This window comes from Pristiophorus japonicus, chromosome 2 (genome assembly GCF_044704955.1).
Source record: "Pristiophorus japonicus isolate sPriJap1 chromosome 2, sPriJap1.hap1, whole genome shotgun sequence".
NCBI lineage: Eukaryota > Metazoa > Chordata > Chondrichthyes > Pristiophoridae > Pristiophorus > Pristiophorus japonicus.
This window is the reverse complement of record NC_091978.1, coordinates 85486727-85510325: the sequence shown is the minus strand read 5'-3', so window position 1 is coordinate 85510325 and position 23599 is coordinate 85486727. Positions and strand designations below refer to the sequence as shown.

Here is a 23599-nt window from a genome sequence, read left to right as displayed (position 1 = left end):
TGGCTAATTTGTATGCCTCTTCCTTGGATTTAACACTCTCCTTAATTTCCCTTTGTTAGCCACGGTTAAGCCATCTTCCCCGTTTTATTTTTACTCCAGGCAGCGATGTACAATTGTTGAAGTTCATCCATATGATTTTAAAGGTTTGCCATTGCCTATCCACCATCAACCCTTTAAGTATCATTTGCCAGTCTAATCTAGCCAATTCGCGCCTCATACAGTCAAAGTTACCTTTCCTTAAGTTCAGGATCCGAGTTTCTGAATTAACTATGTCACACTCCATCTTAATAAAGAATTCTACCATATTATGGCCACTCACCCCAAGGGGCCTCGCACAACAAGATTGCTAATTAGTCCCTTCTCATTACACATCACCCAGTCTAGGATGGCCAGCTCTCTGGTTGATTCCTCAACATATTGGTCGAGAAAACCATGCCTAATACACTCCAGGAAATCCTCCTCCACCGCATTGCTACCAGTTAGGTTAGCCCAATCAATATGTAGATTAAAGTTGCCTATGATTATTGCTGTACCTTTATTGCACACATCCCTTATTTCTTGTTTGATGCTGTCCCCAACCTCACTACTACTATTCGGTGGCCTGTACACAACTCCCAGTAGCGTTTTCTGCCCTTTGGTATTCCGTAGCTCCACCCATACCGATTACATAGAAACATAGAAAATAGGTGCAGGAGTAGGCCATTCGGCCCTTCGAGCCTGCACTGCCATTCAATGAGTTCATGGTTGAACATGCAACTTCAGTCCCCCATTCCTGCTTTCTCGCCATACCCCTTGATCCCCCTAGTAGTAAGGACTACATCTAACTCCTGTTTGAATATATTTAGTGAATTGGCCTCAACAACTTTCTGTGGTAGAGAATTCCACAGGTTCACCACTCTGGGTGAAGAAGTTTCTCCTCATCTCAGTCCTAAATGGCTTACCCCTTATCCTTAGACTGTGACCCCTGGTTCTGGACTTCCCCAACATTGGCAACATTCTTCCTCATCTAACCTGTCTAAACCCGTCAAAATTTTAAATGTTTCTATGAGATCCCCTCTCATTCTTCTGAACTCCAGTGAATACAAGCCCAGTTGATCCAGTCTTTCTTCATATGTCAGTCCCAACCATCCCGGGAATCAGTCTGGTGAACCTTCGCTGCACTCCCTCAATAGCAAGAATGCCCTTCCTCAAGTTAGGAGACCAAAACTGTACACAATACTCCAGGTGTGGCCTCACCAAGGCCCTGTACAACAGTAGTAACACCTCCCTGCCTCTGTACTCAAATCCCCTCGCTATGAAGGCCAACATGCCATTTGCTTTCTTAACCGCCTGCTGTACCTGCATGCCAACCTTCAATGACTGATGTACCATGACACCCAGATCTCGTTGCACCTCCCCTTTTCCTAATCTGTCACCATTCAGATAATAGTCTGTCTCTCTGTTTTTACCACCAAAGTGGATAACCTCACATTTATCCACATTATATTTCATCTGCCATGCATTTACCCACTCACCTAACCTATCCAAGTCACTATGCAGATTCATAGCATCCTCCTCTCAGCTCAAACTACCACCCAACTTAGTGTCATCTGCAAATTTGGAGATGCTACATTTAATCACCTTGTCTAAATCATTAATGTACAATGTAAACAGCTGGGGCCCCAGCACAGATTCCATATTATCCAAGCTAATGTCCTTTCTTACAATTGCATTAATTTCCTCTTTAACCAACAACGCCACCCCGCCTCCTTTTCCTTCCTAAATGCTGAAATACCCTTGGATGTTGAGTTCCAAGCCTTGGTCACCCTGGAGCCATGTTTCCGTGATGCCAATCACATCGTATCCGTTAACTGCTATCTGCGCAGTTAATTCGTCCACCTTATTACGAATACTCCTCGCATTGAGGCACACAGCCTTCAGGCTTGTCTTTTTAACACACTTTGCCCCTTTAGACTTTTGCTGTGAGGTGGCCCTTTTTGTTTTTTGCCTTGGGTTTCTCTGCCCTCCACTTTTACTATTCTCCTTTCTATCTTTTGCTTCTGTCTCCATTTTATTTCCCTCTGTCTCCCTGCATAGGTTCCCATCCCCCTGCCATATTAGTTTAACTCCTCCCCAACAGCACTAGCAAACACTGCCCCTAGGACATTGGTTCCGGTCCTGCCCAGGTGCAAACCGTCCGGTTTGTACTGGTCCCACCTCCCCCAGAACTGGTTTCAATGTCCCAGGAATTTGAATCCCTCCCTGCTGCACCACTGCTCAAGCCACGTATTCATCTGAGCTATCCTGCGATTCCTACTCTGACTAGCACGTGGCACTGGTAGCAATCCCGAGATTACTACTTTTGAGGTCCTAATTTTTAGTTTAACTCCTAGCTCCCTAAATTCGTCTTGTAGGACCTCATCCCGTTTTTTACCTATATCGTTGGTACCTATATGTACCATGACAACTGGCTGTTCACCCTCCCTTTTTAGAATGTCCCGCACCCGCTCAGAGACATCCTTGACCCTTGCACCACGGAGGCAACATACCATCCTGAAGTCTCGGTTGCGGCCGCAGAAATGTCTCTCTATTCCTCTTACAATTGAATCCCCTATCACTATCGCTCTCCCACTCTTTTTCCTGCCCTCCTGTGCAGCAGAGCCACCCACGGTGCCATGGACTTGGCTGCTGCTGCTTCTCCCCTGATGAGTCATCCCCCTCAACAGTACCCAAAGCGGCGTATCTGTTTTGCAGGGGGATGACTGCAGGGGACCCCTGCACTATCTTCCTTGCACTGCCCTTCCTGTTGGTCTTCCATTCCCTATCTGGCTGTGTACCCTTTTCCTGCGGTAAGACCAACTCGCTAAACGTGCTATTCACGTCATTCTCAGCATCGTGAATGCTCCAGTGTGAATCCACCCGCAGCTCCAGTGATGCAATGCGGTCCGTCAGGAGCTGGAGGCGGATACACTTTCCGCACACGTAGTCGTCAGGGACACCGGAAGCATCCCTGACTTCCCACATAGTACAGGAGGAGCATAACACGTGTCTGAGCTCTCCTGCCATGACTTAACCCTTAGATAAACTTAAATTGGCAACAACAATGCTAAATGTTACTTACTGATATAGAAAGAAAAAGAAAAACTACTCGCCAATCACTTACCCCTTGGCTGTGACGTCACCTTTCGATTTATTTCTACTTTTTTGCCTCCCTGCTGCTGCCGCTCCGACCCCAGAACTCCCACCTCTCCTGGACTCTCCGACGCCTCACCGACTCTGGGTCTTTGTAGGCCGCTGCCGCTCTGACCCCGGAACTCCCGCTTCTCCTCGACTCCACCTTTAGTCCCATTATTTTACTGAGTACTACTTCATTCGTGATTGTATTACGTTCCTCCCCCCCCCCCCCCCCCCATAGCCCCTTGATTATCATCTATTGGGATGTTTTTAGTGTCTTCTACCGTGAAGACCGATATAAAATATTTGTTCAACGTCTTTGCCATTTCTCTGTTCTCCATTATTAATTCCCCAGTCTCATCCTCTTGGGGACCAACATTTTACTTTAGTCACTCTTTTTCATTTTTATGTACTTGTAGAAACTCTTACTATCTGTTTTTATGTTTCGTGCTAGTTTACTTTCATCATCTCTCTTCCCTCTATCATTTTTTTTAGATGTTCTTTGCTGGCTTTTAAAAGTTTCCCAATCCTCTGGCCTCGCACTAATCTTGGCCACATTGTATGCCCCTGTTTTCAATTTGATACCATCCCTTATTTCCTTAGTTAGCCATGGATGGTTATCCCTTCTCTTACAGTCTTTCTCATTGGGATATATTTTTGTTGCGAGTTATGAAGTATCTCAAATGTCTGCCACTGCTCATCAACCGTCCCATACTTTAATCTATTTTACCAGTCCACTTTAGCCAACAGGCCCTTATACCTTTGTAGTTTACTTTATTTAAGCTTAAGCCGACGCTGGTTTGAGATCCAACTTTCTCACCCTCCAACTGAATTTGAAATTTAACCATGTTATGGTCACTCATTCCTAGAGGATCATTTACTAGGAGATCATTTATTAATCCTGTCGCATTGCACAGTACCAGGTCTAAGATAGCCTGCTCCCTGGTTGATTCCACAATGTATTGTTCAAGGAAACTATGCCAGATACACTCTGTGAACTCTTCCTTAAGCCAACTTGGCCAATTTGCTTTGTCCAATCAATATGAAGGTTAAAATCGTCCATGATTATTGCCATTCCTTTATTACAAGCCTCCATTATTTCTTGATTTATACTCTGTCCAACAGTGTAGCTGTCAGGGGGCGTAAAGACTGCCCACCAGCGACCTTTTTCCCCTTGTCTCCACCCAAACTGATTCAACATCTTGATCTTCTGAGCCAATATAGGCCCCAAGTTTCCACATGATTTGCTCCTGATTTTTAGGAGCAACTGGTGGAGAACGGAGTATCTTAGAAATCGGAATTCTCCACATTTAAGTTTTCTGCAGTTCTAGTCATGTAGAACAGTTTCACTTTTGAACAGAATTTTTTTTTCAAAAGGGGGCGTGTCCGGCCACTGAAGCCTGATTTGAAAGTTTCCACAGTGAAAACGTACTCCAAACTAACTTAGAATGGAGCAAGTGAAGATTTTTGTAGGCCTGAAAAAACCTTGTCTACGCATTAAAAAAATCAGGCGCAGGTTACAAATTAGGCATCCGGAATGAGGTGGGGGGTGCGGGGGGAAGGGAAGTCATTAAATTCTACAATAAATCCTTAGTTATACTTATACAAATATTATACAAATAAATCCAACCTGAATAAAAATTTATAAGCAAAGAAAAGATTAAATAAACCATGTTCTTACCTGTGTGAAAGTGCTTCAGGCAGGCCTTTCAGGGAGGGAGAAGGCTGCAGGAAGCCTCATAAGTTGAGGCACCCGTTCCCGACGGCTGGGGGGGGGGGGGGGGGGGGGGGAAGGCAGTAGGGGCCAGACCGACCCGTTCCCGACGGCGGGGGAGGCAGCAAGGGCCCGACCGACCCGTTCCCGGCGGCGGGGTGGGGGGGGGGGGGCGGCAGAGGCAGTAAGGGCCCGACCGACCCATTCCCGACGGCGGGGGAGGCAGTAAGGGCCCGACCGACCCGTTCCCGACGGCGGGGTGGGGGGGGGGGGGCGGCAGAGGCAGTAAGGGCCCGACCGACCCATTCCCGACGGCGGGGTGGGGGGGGGGGCGGCAGAGGCAGTAAGGGCCCGACCGACCCATTCCCGACGGCGGGGGAGGCAGTAAGGGCCCGACCGACCTGTTCCCGACGGCGGGGGGCGGAGGCAGTAAGGGCCCGACCGACCCGTTCCCGACCGCGGGGTGGGGGGGAGGCAGTGAGAAGGCTGCAGGAAGCCTCAGAAGTTGAGGCAGCCATTCCCTGCCGTTGGTCGGGCCTGTCGGGAAACGGCTGCCTCAACTTCTGAGGCTTCCTGCAGCTTTCTCACTGCTGCAAGAAGCCTCAGTGCTGATCATGGAAGGGCAATGTGGTTGTATTAAAAAATGTTTAAAAATTAAACAGCTACAAAGAACTACAAAAATGGCCGAGTGCCAATGTTTCCTTCTCACTGCGTGTGCGCGAACGCTCCAACGCGCACGCGCAGGGTTGCCGGCACGATAAAAACTCATTAAAATGGTACCCGCCCCCTCCTACTTACAAAATCGGCGCGAGTGGTAGGCTCCGCCCTCTGGGCGCCACGCCAAGCTGACATCGAGCTGCAAAGCGCTCGAGAATAGCGCGTTTTTTTCCAGGTGCCGTTTTCGGCGCGAAAAACAGGTGCCCAGCTCGGTGGGGCGCCTGTTTTGCCGCGTGTGGAAACTTGGGGCCATAGTTTCTCACTAACGCACTGGTCTCATCCTTTATTAACAACGCTACCTCACCTCCTTTTCCTTTCTGTCTGTCCTGCCAAATTGTCAAATACCCCAGAATGTTTACTTCCAGTCCTAGTCACCTTGCAACCATCAGATCATACCCATTTGTATCTATTTGTGCCGTCAATTCATTTATTTTGTTACGAATGCTACATGCATTCAAATAAAGAGCTTTTAAATTTGTTTTTTTACCTTTTTTTCCTGCTTTAACCCCACTTTCTGAATCACCTTTGTTTATACATTCTGTCCCTTCCTGGCATGCTTTGGTTTTCGTTTCCCCCAGTGCTACCCTGCTCTATTGCCTTCTCCTTATTCTGAGTTTTTAAATTTTCGCTCACCTGAATCCTTCCCATCACATCCCCCCCCATTAATTAGTTTGAAACCCTATTTACAGCCCTACTTATTTGATTTGCCAGGATCCTAGTCCCAGCACAATCTAAGTGGAGCCCGTCTGAACGGAACAGTTCCCTCTCACCCCAGTACTGGTGCCAGTGTCCCACAAACCAAAACCCATTTCTCCCACACCAGTCTTTGAGCCACGTGTTTAACTCTCTGATCTTATTTACCCTATGGAAATTTGCTTGTGGCTCAGGTAGTAATCCAGAGATTATAATCTTTGTGGTTCTGCTTTTTAATTTGGCCCCTAGTTGCTCATAATCCCTCAGCAGAACCTCTTTCTTTGTCCAATCTATGTCGTTGGTACCCACGTGGACCAAGGCAACTGGATCTTCCCCCTTCCATTCCAAGTTCCTCTCCAGCCCTGAGGAGATGTCCTTAACCCTGGTACCAGGTAGGCAACACAGCCTTCGGGACTCATGCTCTCGCCTGCAGAGAACCTTATCTATCCCCCTAATACTTTCCCCAACCACTATAATGTTTCTTTTTACTCTCCCTACTTGAATGGCCCCCTGTACCATGGTACTGTGGTCAGTTTGCTCATCCTCCCTGCAGTCCCTGCTCTCATCCATAGAGGGAGTAAGAGCCTCTCGAATCTGTTGAACAAGAGCAAGGGCCGAGGCTTCTCCATCACTCCATCTTGAGTCCCCGTACCTTCCTCACTCGTAGTCACACTCTCCTGTCCCTGACCACGGGTCAAATTTGAATTAATTACTCTAATTTTGGTGTGACTGGCTCCTGGATCACAGCGTGGCGGTAACTGATATGTCGTCGTGTCTGCAGCTCGGATTCCAGCTCATCAACATGGAGCCAAAGTTCCTCGAGCTGCAGACACTTGCTGCAGATGTGGTCGCGATGGACCTCAATGGGGTCAACCAGCTCCCACATGCAACAGCAGAAACACATCGCCTGTCCTGCCATCTCTAATGTATTTAATAAATTAGATTTAGTTTTTAGTTATTAATCCTGGCCCCTAATCAAAGGCCCTTAATTTAAAGCAAGAAAAGAGAGAAAAAAATTCACTAACCAATCACTTCCCTGCTTTCCTGTGACGTTGAATGTAATCGCCCTGTTCTCCTTTGTCGGCCTCGCTTACTTGCTCGCGCTGGTCCCTGCAGTGGTGGGCTGCTCGCAGTTTTATGCTGCACTGCTGCTCAGGTGTTTCTTCCGAGGTGGGGGTTGTTGATGTGTTTTATACAGTTCAAGAATAACCTCCTTGCTCTTGTATTCCATGCCTCGACTAATAAAGGCAAGTATTCTATATGCCGCCCTAACCACCTGTCTACCTGGCCTGCTTCAGGGATCTGTGGAACTGCACTCCAAGGTCCCTTTGTTCCTCTGCACTTTTCAGTGTCGTACCATTTGATGTGTATTCCCTTGCCTAGATAGACCTCCCCAAATGCATTACCTCACACTTGACCGGATTGAATTCCATTTGCCACTGTTCTGCCCAGTACATTGATATCTTCCTGCAGTCCGCAGCTTTCTTCTTCATGATCAACCGCACAGCCTATTTTAATGTAATCTGCAAACTTTTTAATCGTGTCCCCAACATTTAAGTCCAAGTCATTGATATATACCACTAAAATCAAGGGACCCAACACTGAGCCCTGCGGAACCCCACTGGATACAGCCTTCCAGTCACAAAAACACCCATCAACCATCACCCTTTGCTTCCTGCCTCTGAACCAATTTTGGATCCAACTTGCTGCTTTGCCTTGGATTCCTGGGCTATTACTTTTGTGAGCAGTTTGCCATGTGTGACCTTATCAAAAGCTTTGCTAAAATCCATATACACTATATCATAGTAGAGTGATCATAATGTGATCGAATTTTTTATTGAGTTTGAGAATAATTCAGTTAAGTCCGAAACTAGGGTCTTAAATCTGAATGAAGCAAACTATGAAGAGCAAGTTGGCTAAGGTAGTTTTGGAAACTAGATTAAAATATATGATGGTAGATAAGCAGTGGCAAACATTTAATTTAATTTAATTTACAATGAATATAAATTCCCTTAAGAAATAAAAATCCCACTGGAAAAGTGGTCCAACCATCAATAATAAATGAGGTTAAAGATCGCACTAAATTAAAAGAAGAGGCTTATAATGTTGCCAAAAAGAGTAGTAAGCCTGAGAAATTGGGAGGATTTTAGAATTCAGCAAAGATGACCAAGAAATTGATGGAGAGAAAAAATAGAATGAGAGTAAACTAGCAAGAGGCACAAAACAGATCATTAAAACTTCTTTCTATATGTATGTAAAAAGAGATTAGTGAAAGTAAACATAGTTCCCTTGCAGGCACTTGCAGAAGAAATTATAATGGGGAATAAGGAAATGGCAGAGACTGTCTTCATGGAAGAAGGCACAAAAAACATTCTGGGGAACAAAGGGTAGTGAGAGTGAGGAACTGAAAGAAATTAGTATTAGTAAAGAAATAGTATTGGAGAAATTAATGGAACTAAAAGCTGACAAATCGCCTGGGCCTGATGGCCTACATCCAAGGGTTTTTTTTAAAGTGGCTATGAAGATAGTGGATTCACTGGTTTGGATCTTTCAGAATGCCCCAGATTCTAGAACAGTCCTTGTGGATTGGAAGGTAGCAAATGTAACCCCATTCAAGAAAGGAGGGAGAGAAAACGGGGAACTATAGGCCAGTTAGCCTGAAGGTGCTGTAATCTATTCTTAGGGATGTGATAACAGGGCACTTGGAAAATCACATGATTGGGCAGAGTGGACATGAATTTATGAAAGGGAAATCGTGTTTGACAAATCTTAATTTTTTGAGGTTGTAATTAATTTTTTGACGATAAGGGGAACCAGTGAATGTAGTGTATTTGTATTTTCAAAAAGCATTCGATAGGATATAAGAGATTATTGCGCAAAATTAGGGCTCTTGGGATTGAGGTAATATATTGGCTTGGATTGAGGATTGGTTATTAACGGACAGAAAACAGATCTTAGGAATAAATGGGCCATTTTTGAGTTGGCAGGCTGTAACTAGCAGGGTACCACAAGGATCAGTGCTTGGGCCTGAGCTATTTATAATCTATATCAATGACTTGGATGAGGGGACCGAGTGCAATGTATCCAAGTTTTCTGATGAAAGTTGGTGGAAAAGCAAGTTGTGAGGAGGGTGCTCAGAGGTTGCAGAGGGATATAGACAGGTTAAGTGAATGGGCAAGAATGTGCCAGATGGAATATAACGTGGAGAAGTGTTAAGTTATCCACTTCGGTAAGAAAAAAAGAAAAGCAGAATATTTTTTAAATGATGATAGATTGGGAAATGTTGGTATTCAGAGGGACCTAGCTGTCCTTGCACCTGAATCACAGAAAGTTAGCATGCAGGCACAATAAGCAATCGGGTAAACAAATGGTATGTTAGCCTTTAATACAAAGGGATTGGAATGTAAGAGTAAAGAAGCCTTACTACAGTTATATAGGGTTTTAGTCAGACCACACCTGGAGTATTGTGTACAGTTTTGGTCTCCTTACCTAAGGAAAGATATATTTGCCTTCGAGGGAGTGCCATGAAGGTCCATTAGACTGATTTCTGGGTTGGGGAGATTGTCATGTGCGGAGAAATTGAGTAGACTAGGCCTATATTCCCTAGAGTTTAGAAGAATGAGAGGTGATCTCATTGAAACATTTAAAATTCTTAAGGGGCTTGAGAGAGTAGATACTTGCAAGATGTTCCCCCTAGTTAGAGAGTCTAGAACTAGGGGTCACAGTCTCAGAATAATGGGATGACCATTTAGGACTGAGATGAGAAATTTCTTCACTCAGAGTTGTGAATCTTTGGAATTCTCTACTCCAGAGGCCTGTGATGCTCAGTCATTGAGAATATTTAAGGCTGAGATCGCTAGATTTTTGAATACTTAGGGAATCAAGGGCTGGGTATGTGGATAGTGCAGGAAGATGGAGTTGAGATAAAAGATTAGCCATGATCTTATTGATTGGCAGAGCAGGCTCAAAGGGCCGAATGACCAATTCCTGCTACTATTTATGTTTTTAGGTTCCTACAGTGCTTCCCGAGAACTTTGCACAAACTGTAGCTAACAAATTGATACCTTGTTACCTGCCTGCTTCCTGCTGCAACCTCAGTCCCATGTTCCAAATTTGAAAAAGGAACATTTTAATAAATTTGGCCTGAATTCATGATCACAAAACTGCTGCCTTACCTTTGCTCACCTGGTCTCCTGTGACCCTGAACTGGTGGATGTGTTTTAAAAGTTAGAATAATAAACTGGTCGGTATGTTTGAGGAATAGTATGCAAAATAGACTAGCCTACAGCTAGGTTTCGCAAGAGGAATGTGCCTATGTAGTTCGTTTTTTTTTTAAATTAGTGTATTTTACTGAGTGTGCTCTGATTGTGTTTGATTATTTAAAAATAATAGTGCGCGGTTATTTAAAAGTGGTCCACGTTGTCCGTGCCGTGAATCTTGATGACTGGGGGGGCAGTGCTGTGTGATGGGGTCAGGTTGGTGGAGGACCTTTGTCTTACGGATGTTTAGCATAAGGCCCATGCTTTCGTATGCCTCGGTGAAGATGTTGACTATGACTTGGAGTTCAGTCTCTGTGCGCAGACGCAAGCGTCGTCTGCGTACTGTCGCTCGACGACTGAGGATAGGGGACGGTCTTGGATCTGACCTGAAGGTGACGAAGATTGAACAGGTTCCCACTGGTTCTATAGTTTGTTCAGGCCAACATCCCCAGCATCGAAGCACTGACCACACGTGACCAGCTCCATTGGACGGGCCTCATTGTTCGCATGCCTGACACAAGACTCACAAAGCAAGCGCGCTACTCTACTCGGCACTCCTACAGTGGAAAAGTTTCAAAGACGCCCTCAAAGCCTCCTTGATAAAATGCAACATCCCCGCCAACACCTGGCAGTCCCTGGCCAAAGACTGCTCTAAATAGAGGAAGAGCATCCGGGAGGGTGCTGAGCACCTCGAGTCTCGTCGCCACGAGCATGCAGCAAACAAGCGCAGGCAGCGGAAGGAACTTGTGGCAGACCAGACTCCCCACCCACCCTTTCCTTCAACGATTGTCCCACCTGTGACAGAGACTGTACTTCTCGTATTGGACTGTTCAGTCTCCTAAGAATTCACTTTGAGTGGAAGCAAGTCGTCTTCGATTTCGAGGGACTGCCTATGATGATGATTTCAAAGTAATGCTCAGTTACTTCCGTAACACGCACAATCTACACTGAATAATGTTTTGACAGTTTGTAACTCTTTTATATGCTCAAAATGTGGGTGATCCTGGCAAGGGCACATTTATTGCCTATTTCTAGTTGCCATGAGAAGTTGGGCCGCCTTGAATCACTGCAGTCCTTGTGGTGATCATGCTCCTACAATGGTGTTTTGTAGGGAATTCCAAGATAGTGACCCAGTGATGATGAAGGAATGGTTATATATGTGCAGGTCAGGATGATGAGACTTGGAGGTAATGTTCCCATGACATTGCTACTTTTTTTCCTTCTCATTGGTAGAGGTCTCAGGAGGGAGCAGCTGTTGAAGTAACCTTGGTGAGTTGCTACACTCCATCCTGTAGACCATATGTTCTGCAGCCACAGTACACCAATATTGGAGTGGGTGAATATTGAGGAAAGTGAGAGAGGTACCAGTCATGCACACTGCTCTATCGTGAAAGGTGTTGAGCTTCGAGTAGTGTTGTGGCTGCCTCCTTCCAGGCAAGTGGTAAATATTCCGTCACACTTCTGATTTGAGCCTTGTGGACAGTGGAAAGGCTTTGAGGGGTCAGGGTGTAAGTTTCAAAATACCCAGCCTCTACCACGATGTTGATGTGGTTGGTCGAAATCAGTTTCGAGTCAGTTGTCAGTGGTGACTCCTAACATGTTGGGAAATTCGACATTGGCAGTATAATTGAAGATAAGGGGAGATGCCTGGGCTTTCTCTTTTGATATGGTCATTACCTAACACTTGTGTGGTATAAATTTTATCTGTCACTTGTTAGCTCAAGTTTATTTAGGTCCTGCTGTATGTTGGCAAGGGCTGCTTCGTTGTTGATGGAGTTGCAAATGGAGCTGAACATGTTCAGTGAACAGTCCCATTCATAACTTTATGATTGAGGGAGAATCGTTACGTTAAGCAGCTGAAGATGGTTGGGCCGAGGACACTTCCAATATCATGGGACGGTGACGATTGGTCTCTGACAACCACAACTATCTTCTTTTGTGCCAGGTTTGACTAGACACTGGAGTGTTTTCCTTTTGACATTCATTGACTTCAGTTTTGCTAGGGCTTCTTGGTGCCGTACTGAGTCAAATGCTGCCTTAATGTTGACGGTATGTATACTCACTTCTCCTCTGGCATTCAGCTCTTGCATCCATGTCTGGATCAAGGCTGTGTTGAGGTCTGGAACTGATTAGTTTCTGGTGGAATTAGAACTGAGTGTCAGTGAACATGTTATTGGTGATTGGCACTATTGATGATTACTTCCATCACTTCACTGATGATTGGGAGGAGACTGATGGAGTGACAATTAGCTGTTAGATTTATCCTGTTTTTGTGTATAAGACATAGCTGGGAAATCTTGCCTATGGTTCAATAGTTGCCAGTCATGGCTGTACTGGAATGATTTGGCTAGGGGAGCAGCTAGTTCTGGTGTACAGGATGTTGTCTAGGCTTATGGCCTTTACTGTGTTCAGTGCACTTAGCTGTTAATGTCATGTAGAGTGAACCGAATTGGCTGGACACTATTAACTATAAATGTGGGGGACCTTGGGATGAGACCGAGGAGGACCATCCACTGGGCATTTTGCCCTGCACTCGCATGCTGGGCTCAACCATGGGTAAGGATGAGACTATTCATGGAGTCTCCCATCGTTAGTTGCCTGGTCATCACCATTCACGGCTGGATTTGCTCTGATCTGTTGCTTGTGCGACCACATAGCTCTGTCAGTAGCCTGAAGCGTATAGTGTTTAGCATGCTTGGAGGCTTGCTCTACAAGGCTTGTACTCCGTCTAATATATGTCTGATACTGCTCCTGTCATGCCCTTCTACATTCTATACTGAACCAGGGTTGGTCTTCTAATTTGATAGTTCGGTTTACAGATTGTGGTGATGTACAATTCTGCTGCTGATTGTGAATGCCCAGTTTTAAGCTGCTCGATCTGTCCTGCTTAATATGTTAGTACGCTACATAATGGAGGACTTCCTCACTATAGAGATGTGACTTTGTCTTCGCAATGGCTGTGTGATGGCCTCTTCTACTAATGTTATTGTATCTGTGAATGGTAAATTGGTTAGGATGCGATCAAGTAAGTTAATTCCTCATGTTTCCTTGCCTCCTGCTGAAGGCGCAGCTTGGCTGCTATGCTCTTTAGGACTTGGTCAGTTTAGTCATGGTGATGCTACTGAGCCATTGACATTGAAATTCTCCACCCAGTGTACCTATTTTGTCCCTTCCTCCAAGTGATGCTCAACATGCTGGTGTACTAAATCCTCAGCTGTGCCGAGAGGAGGGTGGGAGGGGAGGGAGTCAGTAGGCTGCAATCAGCAGGGGCTTTCCGTGATATTGTTTGACCTAAGGCCATGAGATTTTAATGAGGTTTGGAGTCAATATTGAGGTCTCCCACGCAATGTTCCATCTTAGTTTTTTTTGGCTGTGTGGCCTATTTTAAGGGGCTGCGTGGCCCATTCACAGTTTCGTGCACGCGTGAAACTTAACATTGAAAAATCCAGTCCCGGGCTGTGCTGGACCAGTGTAGAGCTGCCCAGCTTATAGGGAATGTTGCTCCCAGGGTCGTTCTGAACTGACTCGATCACTGTGCCTGCCTCTCTGATGGGTTTGTCCTGCTTTTGGGACAGGACATATCCAGAGACAGTGATCGAAGAATCTAAGATGTTAAAGTTGTGTTAACATTTTCTGTCTCTATAAACTGACAAGGTGAAATGTAGAGTATCTCAGCTTCTTGCTGTGGGATTAAAAACTTTAGAATCCTACAGCAGTATGAAAAAAACATTGGAAAGGGCCCGTGACTATTATAAAAGAGGCATTAAAGATTCTTCTACTTTGGGGGTGGCAGCACTTTATTTATTGACTTGATTAATTGCACTTCACTAATTTACCTCAGGAATTTACAATTACCTGGATTCCCACAGGGACTCCTTTTTAATAATAAAGGGACAGACAAGTTAACTGCTAAAGATCACAGCCAAGATTCAGAATCCTGACTAAACATGAGCAATACCACAAGTTTTTAAAAAAAATTCTGAACAGAGTGCTATATTTGTATGTAAATTAGAATTAAAAGGTTTGTTTTATAAACTAACCACTATAAAACTGAATGAATCCTGAACAATTCAAGCTGGCATGCAGGCTTGACAGTTGAATATTCTGCTTTTAAATGATTGTCGCTGCCTAAATTCCTGATATTGTCCTGTAGCAATTGTGCATACAATCAATTTATTCTGCTCTTTATTATTGTTAGATTTTGTTCATAGGCTCACTGAACTAGCTGAGAACTACTGCTGCTGCATGAAAGGGTGAGCTAGCTATCGGACTATTGGAGTTTGGGACTCTGGTAACTTTTATGTTTTATGTGCTGACAGAAACCTGTTGGAGTTCTGCCATTGAAAATTATAAAATGTTAGTGGCAGGAGATGAATTCATTCGTGCAGACTGTTTAATTCTTGATCTCGGATGAAACTTGGTGCACAAGTTAAATGCTTCCGTGCAGTCTGTGCCGGAAGGAAAATTAGTCATCCACCAATCTCTGGTGCTTTTCTTGCAGCCATTTCATAGTAATACTTTTTGGACAACAGGGAACTAGTTGCCCTCTTGGGTGCAAGTACTAAAATGTATTGCAAGACCTGTGGCTAAAAATGTGAATATTATCCTCTTATAATAAAATACAGGTGTTTTTAAGTGATTTTGATATCAAGTGATCTGGAATTCTGTATCCTGCTCGAGTTTGAGATTTCCTGGAAGGGTTTGAGCATGCGTCATAACCAAAACCAATTGAATTTGACTTGAAATATGTGAGCTTGATGTCTTGTTGATAATTGCATATAGTGCTGAAATTAGGATTCCTTTGTAATGATGCACTGTTGCAAAGAGGATGTGGATATTGATTTGAATAAGAAAGAATGGCTTTCTGTGGTAATAGAGCATATTAGGATAAGACAATTTTGTTGGATAGTGCATGTGTTGTATATGGCTGAAGATCAGTACCCTGCGAAGCTGGTAGCCTGGGCCCTATCTGGTTAAAGCCCATATGGAAGATGATAGGAATGTTATGTGAAGATCTGAATGGACACCTGACAATGGCCAGAAAGCTGCAGGAACTGATAAAGGAGAGAGTGCTAAGGTCTTCTGGAGTTTTTGTTTAGCTTGGTTATGGTAGCTGGCCAACTTGTTCATTCAAGATTGGTATTTTAATATTAGTGAGGTGGGGAAAAAAATGAATTGATGGTGACAAAGTCCTGTTCTGGTTAGTTCTACTTAATACATTAACTCTCAACTTTTTTATTTTTAGTAACTTTTCTGGGTCAGTTTTTGTTACTGATTATCAACCAATTGAAACCATCTTAAAACCTTTCCTGGTTTTGAAAACTTATAATCAATTTTCATCTCAACTTCCCTGCTCCACTGGAAGAAAAATACAATATTTAGAGCAATCTTCATAACAATAACCCCTTATTCCTATTATAATTGTAGTAAACTTCTGCTGTTCTCTTTCTATGGATCCAATGCACTTCCTATAATGGAATGCCCAGAACTATATGCGGTACTGTAACTTGAACCTAACATGCCGTGTACAAATTCAGTCTCCCTTGCTTTTATATTTGGTGCACCTATGTTTAAAACCGAGAATCTTGTTTGCCTTTTCATTAAATTTTATTTTTGAACTTGCATTTCCACCTTTTAAAAAAAATCTTTGTATCTGCAGCCTTCAAATCTCACTGTTTCTTCACTCTGTAAAAGGACGTATCGTTTAGGGTATACTTCCTTCACTGTTCTTTTTCCCCTAAATGTATGACTGCACATTTATCAGTATTAAACAATCTGACATGCATCTGCCCACTCCATTACTCTGCTTTCTTTACAGTTTGCCATGCCTCCTAATTTGATACCCACAAACTTCAATATTATTCTTCATAGTTCCTAAATTCAAATCCTTTATGTAAATAGAAAGCAAGAGGTCCCCTGGGCCACGTTTCCTATGTACTGCCAATCCAAAAATCATGACTATATCAAAACTTTTTATTACCTGCCCTCTCACCATCCCTCTATCTTATTGGCTGCATGCCCTTCACTACCGTTCATTATTGAAGCAAATCTCATATAAATGCTTTCTGAAAATCCATATATATTCCTTTCATCTAGACAAGGGAACATGTTAAAAATTCAGGGCCTGCTGTAGATACAATGGGCTCAATTTTCCCCAATGATTTGAGCTGTTTTTTTGGAGCAGGCTGCTTTTTCTGTCCTAATTTAAAAATCCACGGTTTCCCTAATCAATTTGCACCAGCGTAACTTAGTTAGTTACGATTTTTTCAGGTACATTTTTTTTTCGTCCAAAGGGGGTGTAACCAGCCACCTATGCCAATTCTGGCCATTTAGTGAAATTTGGCCAGCTGATAGTTACTCCATTTCTGCTTAGGCCAGCGTATGTGGCCTCTCCAGAAAACCCTTGCGGAGAGTTAAAGAAATCAACACAGGTAAGTAAATCGGAGGCCATTCGGCCTGAGCTAGGGGCAGGAAGCAGAGCGGACTGGACCGGGAAGGCACTCACTCGGGGACCGGAGAGTGTCGGTGGGAGAGGGAGTGGACAGACCGGGAAGCACTCACTCGGGGCCAGGGTCGGAGACAGCCGATCAGAAGGCTTGGTGCCCGGGGAGGGAGGGAGGTTACAAGGCTCAAGGTGGGGGAGGAGGCAGGGGGAGAGAGAGGAGAGGACACAGACCTTTGGGTGTGGTCCATCCATACAGACCTTTGAGAGAGAGAACTGCGAATCTGTGCTGCCTGCTTTCCTGCCGTTTTGAGCTTCTTTGAAAGTTTAACTTGCGTAACTATGGGGGCAATACTGACAATGCCATACCTTGTGCAAGCGTTCTGCATCATGGTGTAACGTAGGAGACAATTGATTAGAGCTCATCATATCAGGAACATCAGAGCTCGTAGGGTTCTGGGCAGGAGGCCTTACCCACCTCGGGTATATCGAGACAGGCGTTCGTACCTGCACCCGAGTGATGAAGACTGTGTGAGAATGCTGCGTTTCTGCAAAGAAGTTGTCCGTGAGATCTGAGAGTTGGTGAAACCAGACCTGCAGCCGAGAAGCATCAGGAGGACTGCTTTGTCAGTTGAAGTTAAGGTTACAGCTGCGCTTTCATTCTATGCCTCCGGATCATTTCAAGCTCCAACTGGAGATGTGTGCGCCATTTCTCAGCACGCAACACATGTCTCCATTCACCATGTCACGGCTGCACTGTATGCGCGGAGGAATGACTTCATCAAGTTCCCCATGACCGCCCAAGCAATCCATGACAGGGCTGTGGGCTTCTCGAGGATCGCTGGCTTCCCAAAGGTACAGGGCTGCATTGATTGTACCCACATTGCCTTGCGAGTACCGTTGCAGGATTCCGAGATGTACAGGAATAGAAAAGGCTTCCATTCCATTAATGTGCAGCTCGTATGACGACATGCATCGCATCATGTCAGTCGATGCGAGATACCTTGGCAGCACCCATGATGCATTCATCCTACGTGACCGCGTTATATCTGCCATGTTTGAGCAGCAGCCAGAAGGGCAGAGCTGGCTATTGGGAGACAGAGTATGGCTTTGCCACCTGGCTCATGACGCCCCTACGCGTAACCCGGACGGAAGCTGACCGCCAATACAACATGTCGCACATTGCAACGCGCAGCATCGTTGAGAGGACCATTGGCATATTGAAACAGCGTTTCCGATGTCTGGACCATTCCAGAGGCTACTTACTGTACTCCCCTGAGACTGTCGGTCAGTTCATTGATGTGTGCTGCATGCTGCATGACTTAGCCATCATGAGGCAGCAGCATCTGGTAGTAGAAGACCCACCTGCGTTGAGAGTGGCTGATAATGATGTGGAAGATGCAGGTGACGAGCAGGGGGTGGGGGGGGAGGAGGATGACTAGGAAGAGGAAGCCATGCAAGTGCCTGAGACCGGAGCACGATGGCGGAGGACAGGCCATCGTGCTCCTTTAACGATTGTTCAAGCCTTGCGCCAGCAGCTGTGAGAGCTTTACTGATGCCTGAGGGCTCAGCGACAACTATTCCACATGGACCATGTTTACTGTTTGGAGCTGTTCCGTAATGTTGTGTTAATGGAACATGATTCAGTTTTAATGTAAAATATATTTTATTCAAAAGTTTACAATGTACTTGACTTGAATAAAATTATTTTTGTATCAAACTTTACTTTAATATCACTCTAAGATCACTTATAAACTTGTAAATTTACATAACTTACAAAAAACTTTCAATTTGAAAACAGTTACAACAATAACAATAATAACAACAGCAGCAAAGAAAGAATGCACCCATCACTCATCCCCCTTAGTCTAAGACCGACCACTGCGCTTGGTCTTGGACTCTCCACCACCCCTGCCCGCAGGTGGTGGTACGGATTTTGGGCTTGGTACCAAGCTTATTCTAATATCTCGGGTACTGAGCACCTCTTGACAGTGGGGGGGGGCGTCCGTGTCAGGCAGCAAGATGGCCCCGGCTTGGGGCACTTCAGCAGCTGTTGTGGGGATTGCAGTGGGAGTGACAGTTGATTCTGTCAATGGGCGCGGGGTCTGGGCGTGTTCCCATATTGCAGTAGCTAACTCACACATGCTGTCCCTCATGCACCCTGACAATGTCTCAGCGGACTGCAGCATTCCCTTTCTAATGGCCAGTACTACCTCTGATATTCCCTCCCTCATGGCCAGTGCCGTGCTTTGCGCTATCTCTGACACTTCCTCCCTCATGGCCAGTGACATGGTTTGCACTACCTCTGACATTCCCTCCCTCATGGACACTATTCCCTCACTGATGGTCCCAGCGAGTATTGTTACTTCTCCCGACAGTCCCGCTACCTCATCACTCATCCCACTGATGGTGTCCAGGAGTGATCAGGTAAGGTCAATGCTCTCCACACTCAGACATCATCTGAGCCACATCTGTTACATCCTGCATCTCAGGACAGCGTAGTCGAGCACTCCTTCCCCTCACCCTGGGTGTGCCTTGCTGCATCCCAACAATGGAACCCGTAGCCTGGGACGGTGGGGCCCTAACTGTGCCTTGCTGCACCCCACTACTGGGACCCGCAACCTCGGAAGGTGGGGCCCTGGGTGTGCCTTGCTGCACCCCAACAATGGAACCCGTAGCCTGGGACGGTGGGGCCCAGGGTGTGCCTTGCTGTACCCCTCCACTAGGACTCGCAACCTCGGAAGGTGCGAAACCATGGAAAGTCCCACCAACACTCAAACCACAAGTCACGGAAGAGGCTGTCACCTCCTCCAAAATCAGTACAACAGTGGGAGCTTCATCCAGCTCCATCCCCTCCCCCTCACCCCCATGGATGGATTGGAAGATGTTCTCCTCTTCAGGCTTGCCTGCTTCTGAATCTTCTGTATCTTCAGGATTAGTCTCAAGTTCTGCAAAATATAACACAACAGTCAAATGGTTAGCAGCAGAGGAACGGTGGCATGAATAGGCTCACAAATAGCAGGCCAGGCAGCAGGTTGATTTGAAGGGCCATGATGAATTTGCAGGACTTACCCTCTCCCTCGAGTGTGGGCCAGCTTGTACAGTGCTGATTGGTTTTTTTAAACCAGGCAGGACCCATCAAAGCAGTGATCCTCTCTTCCAAATGTGTCAATGGGTGCAGATTTGCCAGGGCTCCTCCTGTTCGAGTTCTTTTCCTTTTGTTGTGTGCCACTTTCCTCTGCAAAGATGAAAATGCAACTTTTTGAGAGGGTGTCTTTCTGCTGAGTGGGACATATACAGCTGATCACATTTACAATTGCATTGAATAAATGAAAACATTACTTACGCTAACTACTTGACCAAGGTCCTGCCATTTCTTTTTACACTGGCTTCCAGATCTCTGTGTTCACCACTGCGCAGTAATCTTCTGCAACTTGGTTCCAACATTTCTTAGCTTCTTTTGGTGGAACTTTTATGTTACGTCTGCTGGTATCCAGCTCCTGCCACCTGTTCTCAATCACAGTAATTAGTGTCTCCACTTCCAGCAAGAAATTCTTGGTCCTTGGTCCGCGTTGCATCTTGTACTGCTGCAGCTGCGATTTTTCCAATGCTCTCAGACACGCGCACCACTCCTTCTGTCACACACAACTGACTCTTTAAAAATGGCCGATTGCCAACTCTGAGCTGTGCTGCACATGTGCGTCCATTGCAGCGACGTCAAAAACATACCTTTTTTGTTATTTCCCGCGCATGCACAGAAGGCCCGGCTGCGTTTTTCGGCGCAGACAGCAGGCTCCACTCCCCGAGGCGACTGGTTATGCTGTGTGGCTCCGGATTGCAGTATAAAGATCGGGGAAAGTTTGGACATGTTTTTCTAGCGCATTTCTGGACCGAAAAACCCAACGTAACTCTGGCAGTACGCCAGAAAACAGGCTTGGGCAAAATTGAGCCCAATATCTGGTTCAGTGACATATCATTCCTGCAAGTGGATCCCATGTCCCTTACCTGCCACAGTAAAGTCTTGCTGCCCAGTACCTACTTAACGTAGTATAACCCAGGATATAACAATGTTACCCCCTTGTGATATGAATCGTATATTTGTGTCTGGCACATGCTCCACATGCCTCTCCAATCTTTTCGAAGGTGGCCTGAGAAAACACCAGGTAAAACGAGGCTTGATATTAATTGTTAAGCTGCTTTATTTTACAGCAAGTGAACATGCAGAGCAATACTTGTGATCAGATTCACTGAATTCAATTAGTACAATTTAGCCTTGTTTAATAATGTAAAATAGTGTACCTTCTACACTTCCCTACAGCAGTGGTTCATTCTGCTTGACTTAAACAAATAACTATTCTACTTCATTCTCGTGAGCCTCGCCAAAATTTCACTTTGCAGCTTTATCTTTTAAAAAAATCTGATTACCTGCCTGTGGCTCTGTTGCTCTTTGTGTTTACAGTCAGAAAGGAGGTTCTGTGGCAGCCAAAATAAGCGAATGAATTGTTTATCGCTGACAGTCCTGGATAGGCGAATTAAAAATTGAACTATCTTTTTCTGACTTTTTTAAAAACTTGCGTGAATACATTCTGCTTTAAAACACAACTCTTAAATGTAACATTCTCTTTTCCAAATTCTTTTTATGAAAAATTAGCCAAAAATCCCAAAATGTGATAATCACAAGATGTTATTTTTATCCTACAGGTTCTAGGGATGGTTCTATGGGGCTATGGGAAGTGACTGAAGACGTGCTAAGCCAGACTGACACAAGTATGGATCCCACCAGAGTCCCCAGTTACACCCACATAACACACAAGGCTTTGAAGGATATTCCCAAGGAATATACAAATCCCTACAACTGCAAAGTGAGAGCTTTAGCTTTTAACAATAACAGCAAGGTAAGTTTCAAGAATGTCCATGTAATCTTGTGTTTTGGAGAGTAGTTGGCAAGTTTTTTTTCCTTTGCATCTTTTGTGCCATTTTCAAGCTTATGATGATACTATTCTTGCAGCAAGTGATTTATAAGTGCTAAAAGCATCTCCAGGTCTTTCTAAACTACCCTCTCGCTTACTTATGATAATTCTCTCTTTATTGATGGTATAAAATAATAATGAGAAATCATAAGTACAAAATCTAAGTTCAATTCTATATGAAAATATAATTTTCAATTCATGATTTTTTTTCAAAAATGGTGCAAGATTAAACCTGAATTTTTATCAATAATCTTTTGACTGTAGCAGGATTAAACAGCAAACAATTAGAATAATTTTGTCTGACTGATTATGTGAATCAGTTGGATTTATCGGGATTGAATTGAACTCCAGTTTGAGCATCTGACAAGTGGAACAATTCAATGTAGAGTTGAACTTATACTCAACTTTTCCACTGTTTTTCAGGAGCTTGGAGCAGTGTCTCTTGATGGTTACTTTCATTTATGGAAAGCAGAGGACAATTTGACAAAGGTAATATTTTCTTTAAGTTGAAAGTAGCTGTAAAATTACAATTGAAATATTTTTATTTTAAAAATTTTACATAACTGTCAAATGAACCTTCTCTGTTATAACTGCTGTACAACTCGAAACAAATATTCTGAATTATGCTGATGTGCAGCTAATTAGTGAATTATTATTTAAATTATCCTCAGTTTCTTTGGTTAAATTATTATCTGTCGGAAAAAATAATATTCTCTTGATTTACATGTTGGAAGATGGGGTGGTAAATAAGTTAATTGGTAAGTTCTATGGTTTGCTTTTGAGAAATGTTGAATTTCTTGGGTGTTAAGTTACAAATTTTGCTTAGAGAGTGGAATGGGTAATAAAAGCAACAGAGCCACTAAGAGGATTTGAAAAAAGATTTCCTGAAACATACTGGAATGAGTTATAGCTGGGTTGATTTTGCAATGTTTGTATATTCAGTAAGACATTGCATCAAAAAAGCTGATGAGATCAAAAAGATGATTAGTTTGGTTAACTCAAAGGAGAGGCCAGGACATTTTTTTTTAGTGTCAATTTTAGTCAGCTAGGTTGCCTCTACAATATATAAAGAAAATATTAAACTGATCTTTTTCCATATTGCTACATTTAAAAATGGTAAGTTCATTTATTGATAAATACAATATTGTACAGATGGAATTTGCCATATATTGAAGTTGAATTGCAAAATGTTAAACTTTAGAGAGATGGCAGTTACTCACCATCTTGATTGATGTCACAGGTTCTTTAAATAAGTTTTAAAAGATTTTACTTGGTGTTTTGCACAGTAAGACAGAGGATACTATTTTATATTCTTGCATATGTAAACATTTTTAACGGGGAAGGTATGTACCCTGTAAATGTTTCATAGTGATGCTTTGTTCATAAACCAATTAAACCACCCAATGCTTGTAGAAAAAAATGTTCTTCTCAAATGAAATTTCTTTCAAAATAAGGTTTTAAACAATTTTTAAAAAAAAAATATTTCACAAAAAGGTGATTAAATTTATCCATTGAATTATATTTTATGTTTTGTGACTTTGAATAGCTGCATTAAAATTTTTATTTCAAGGCCTCAGCCTCAGCCTCAGCCAGGGCTTGAACATGGTATTTTTGCTGAATATATGCAGTATCCACAAATTCCCAAGATTCA

General features: G+C 44.0%; 1 protein-coding gene across 1 annotated transcript in view; it reads left to right on the top strand.

Annotated features, from left to right (window-relative positions):
• Positions 1 to 23599, top strand: part of dcaf12 (DDB1 and CUL4 associated factor 12) — a 153422-nt gene that overhangs the window by 88300 nt on the left and 41523 nt on the right. Inside the window, exons 5-6 of the mRNA XM_070862475.1 lie at positions 21680 to 21873; positions 22372 to 22437. Coding sequence (XP_070718576.1) covers positions 21680 to 21873; positions 22372 to 22437 — 260 coding nt within the window. The remainder of the gene's footprint in view (positions 1 to 21679; positions 21874 to 22371; positions 22438 to 23599) is intronic.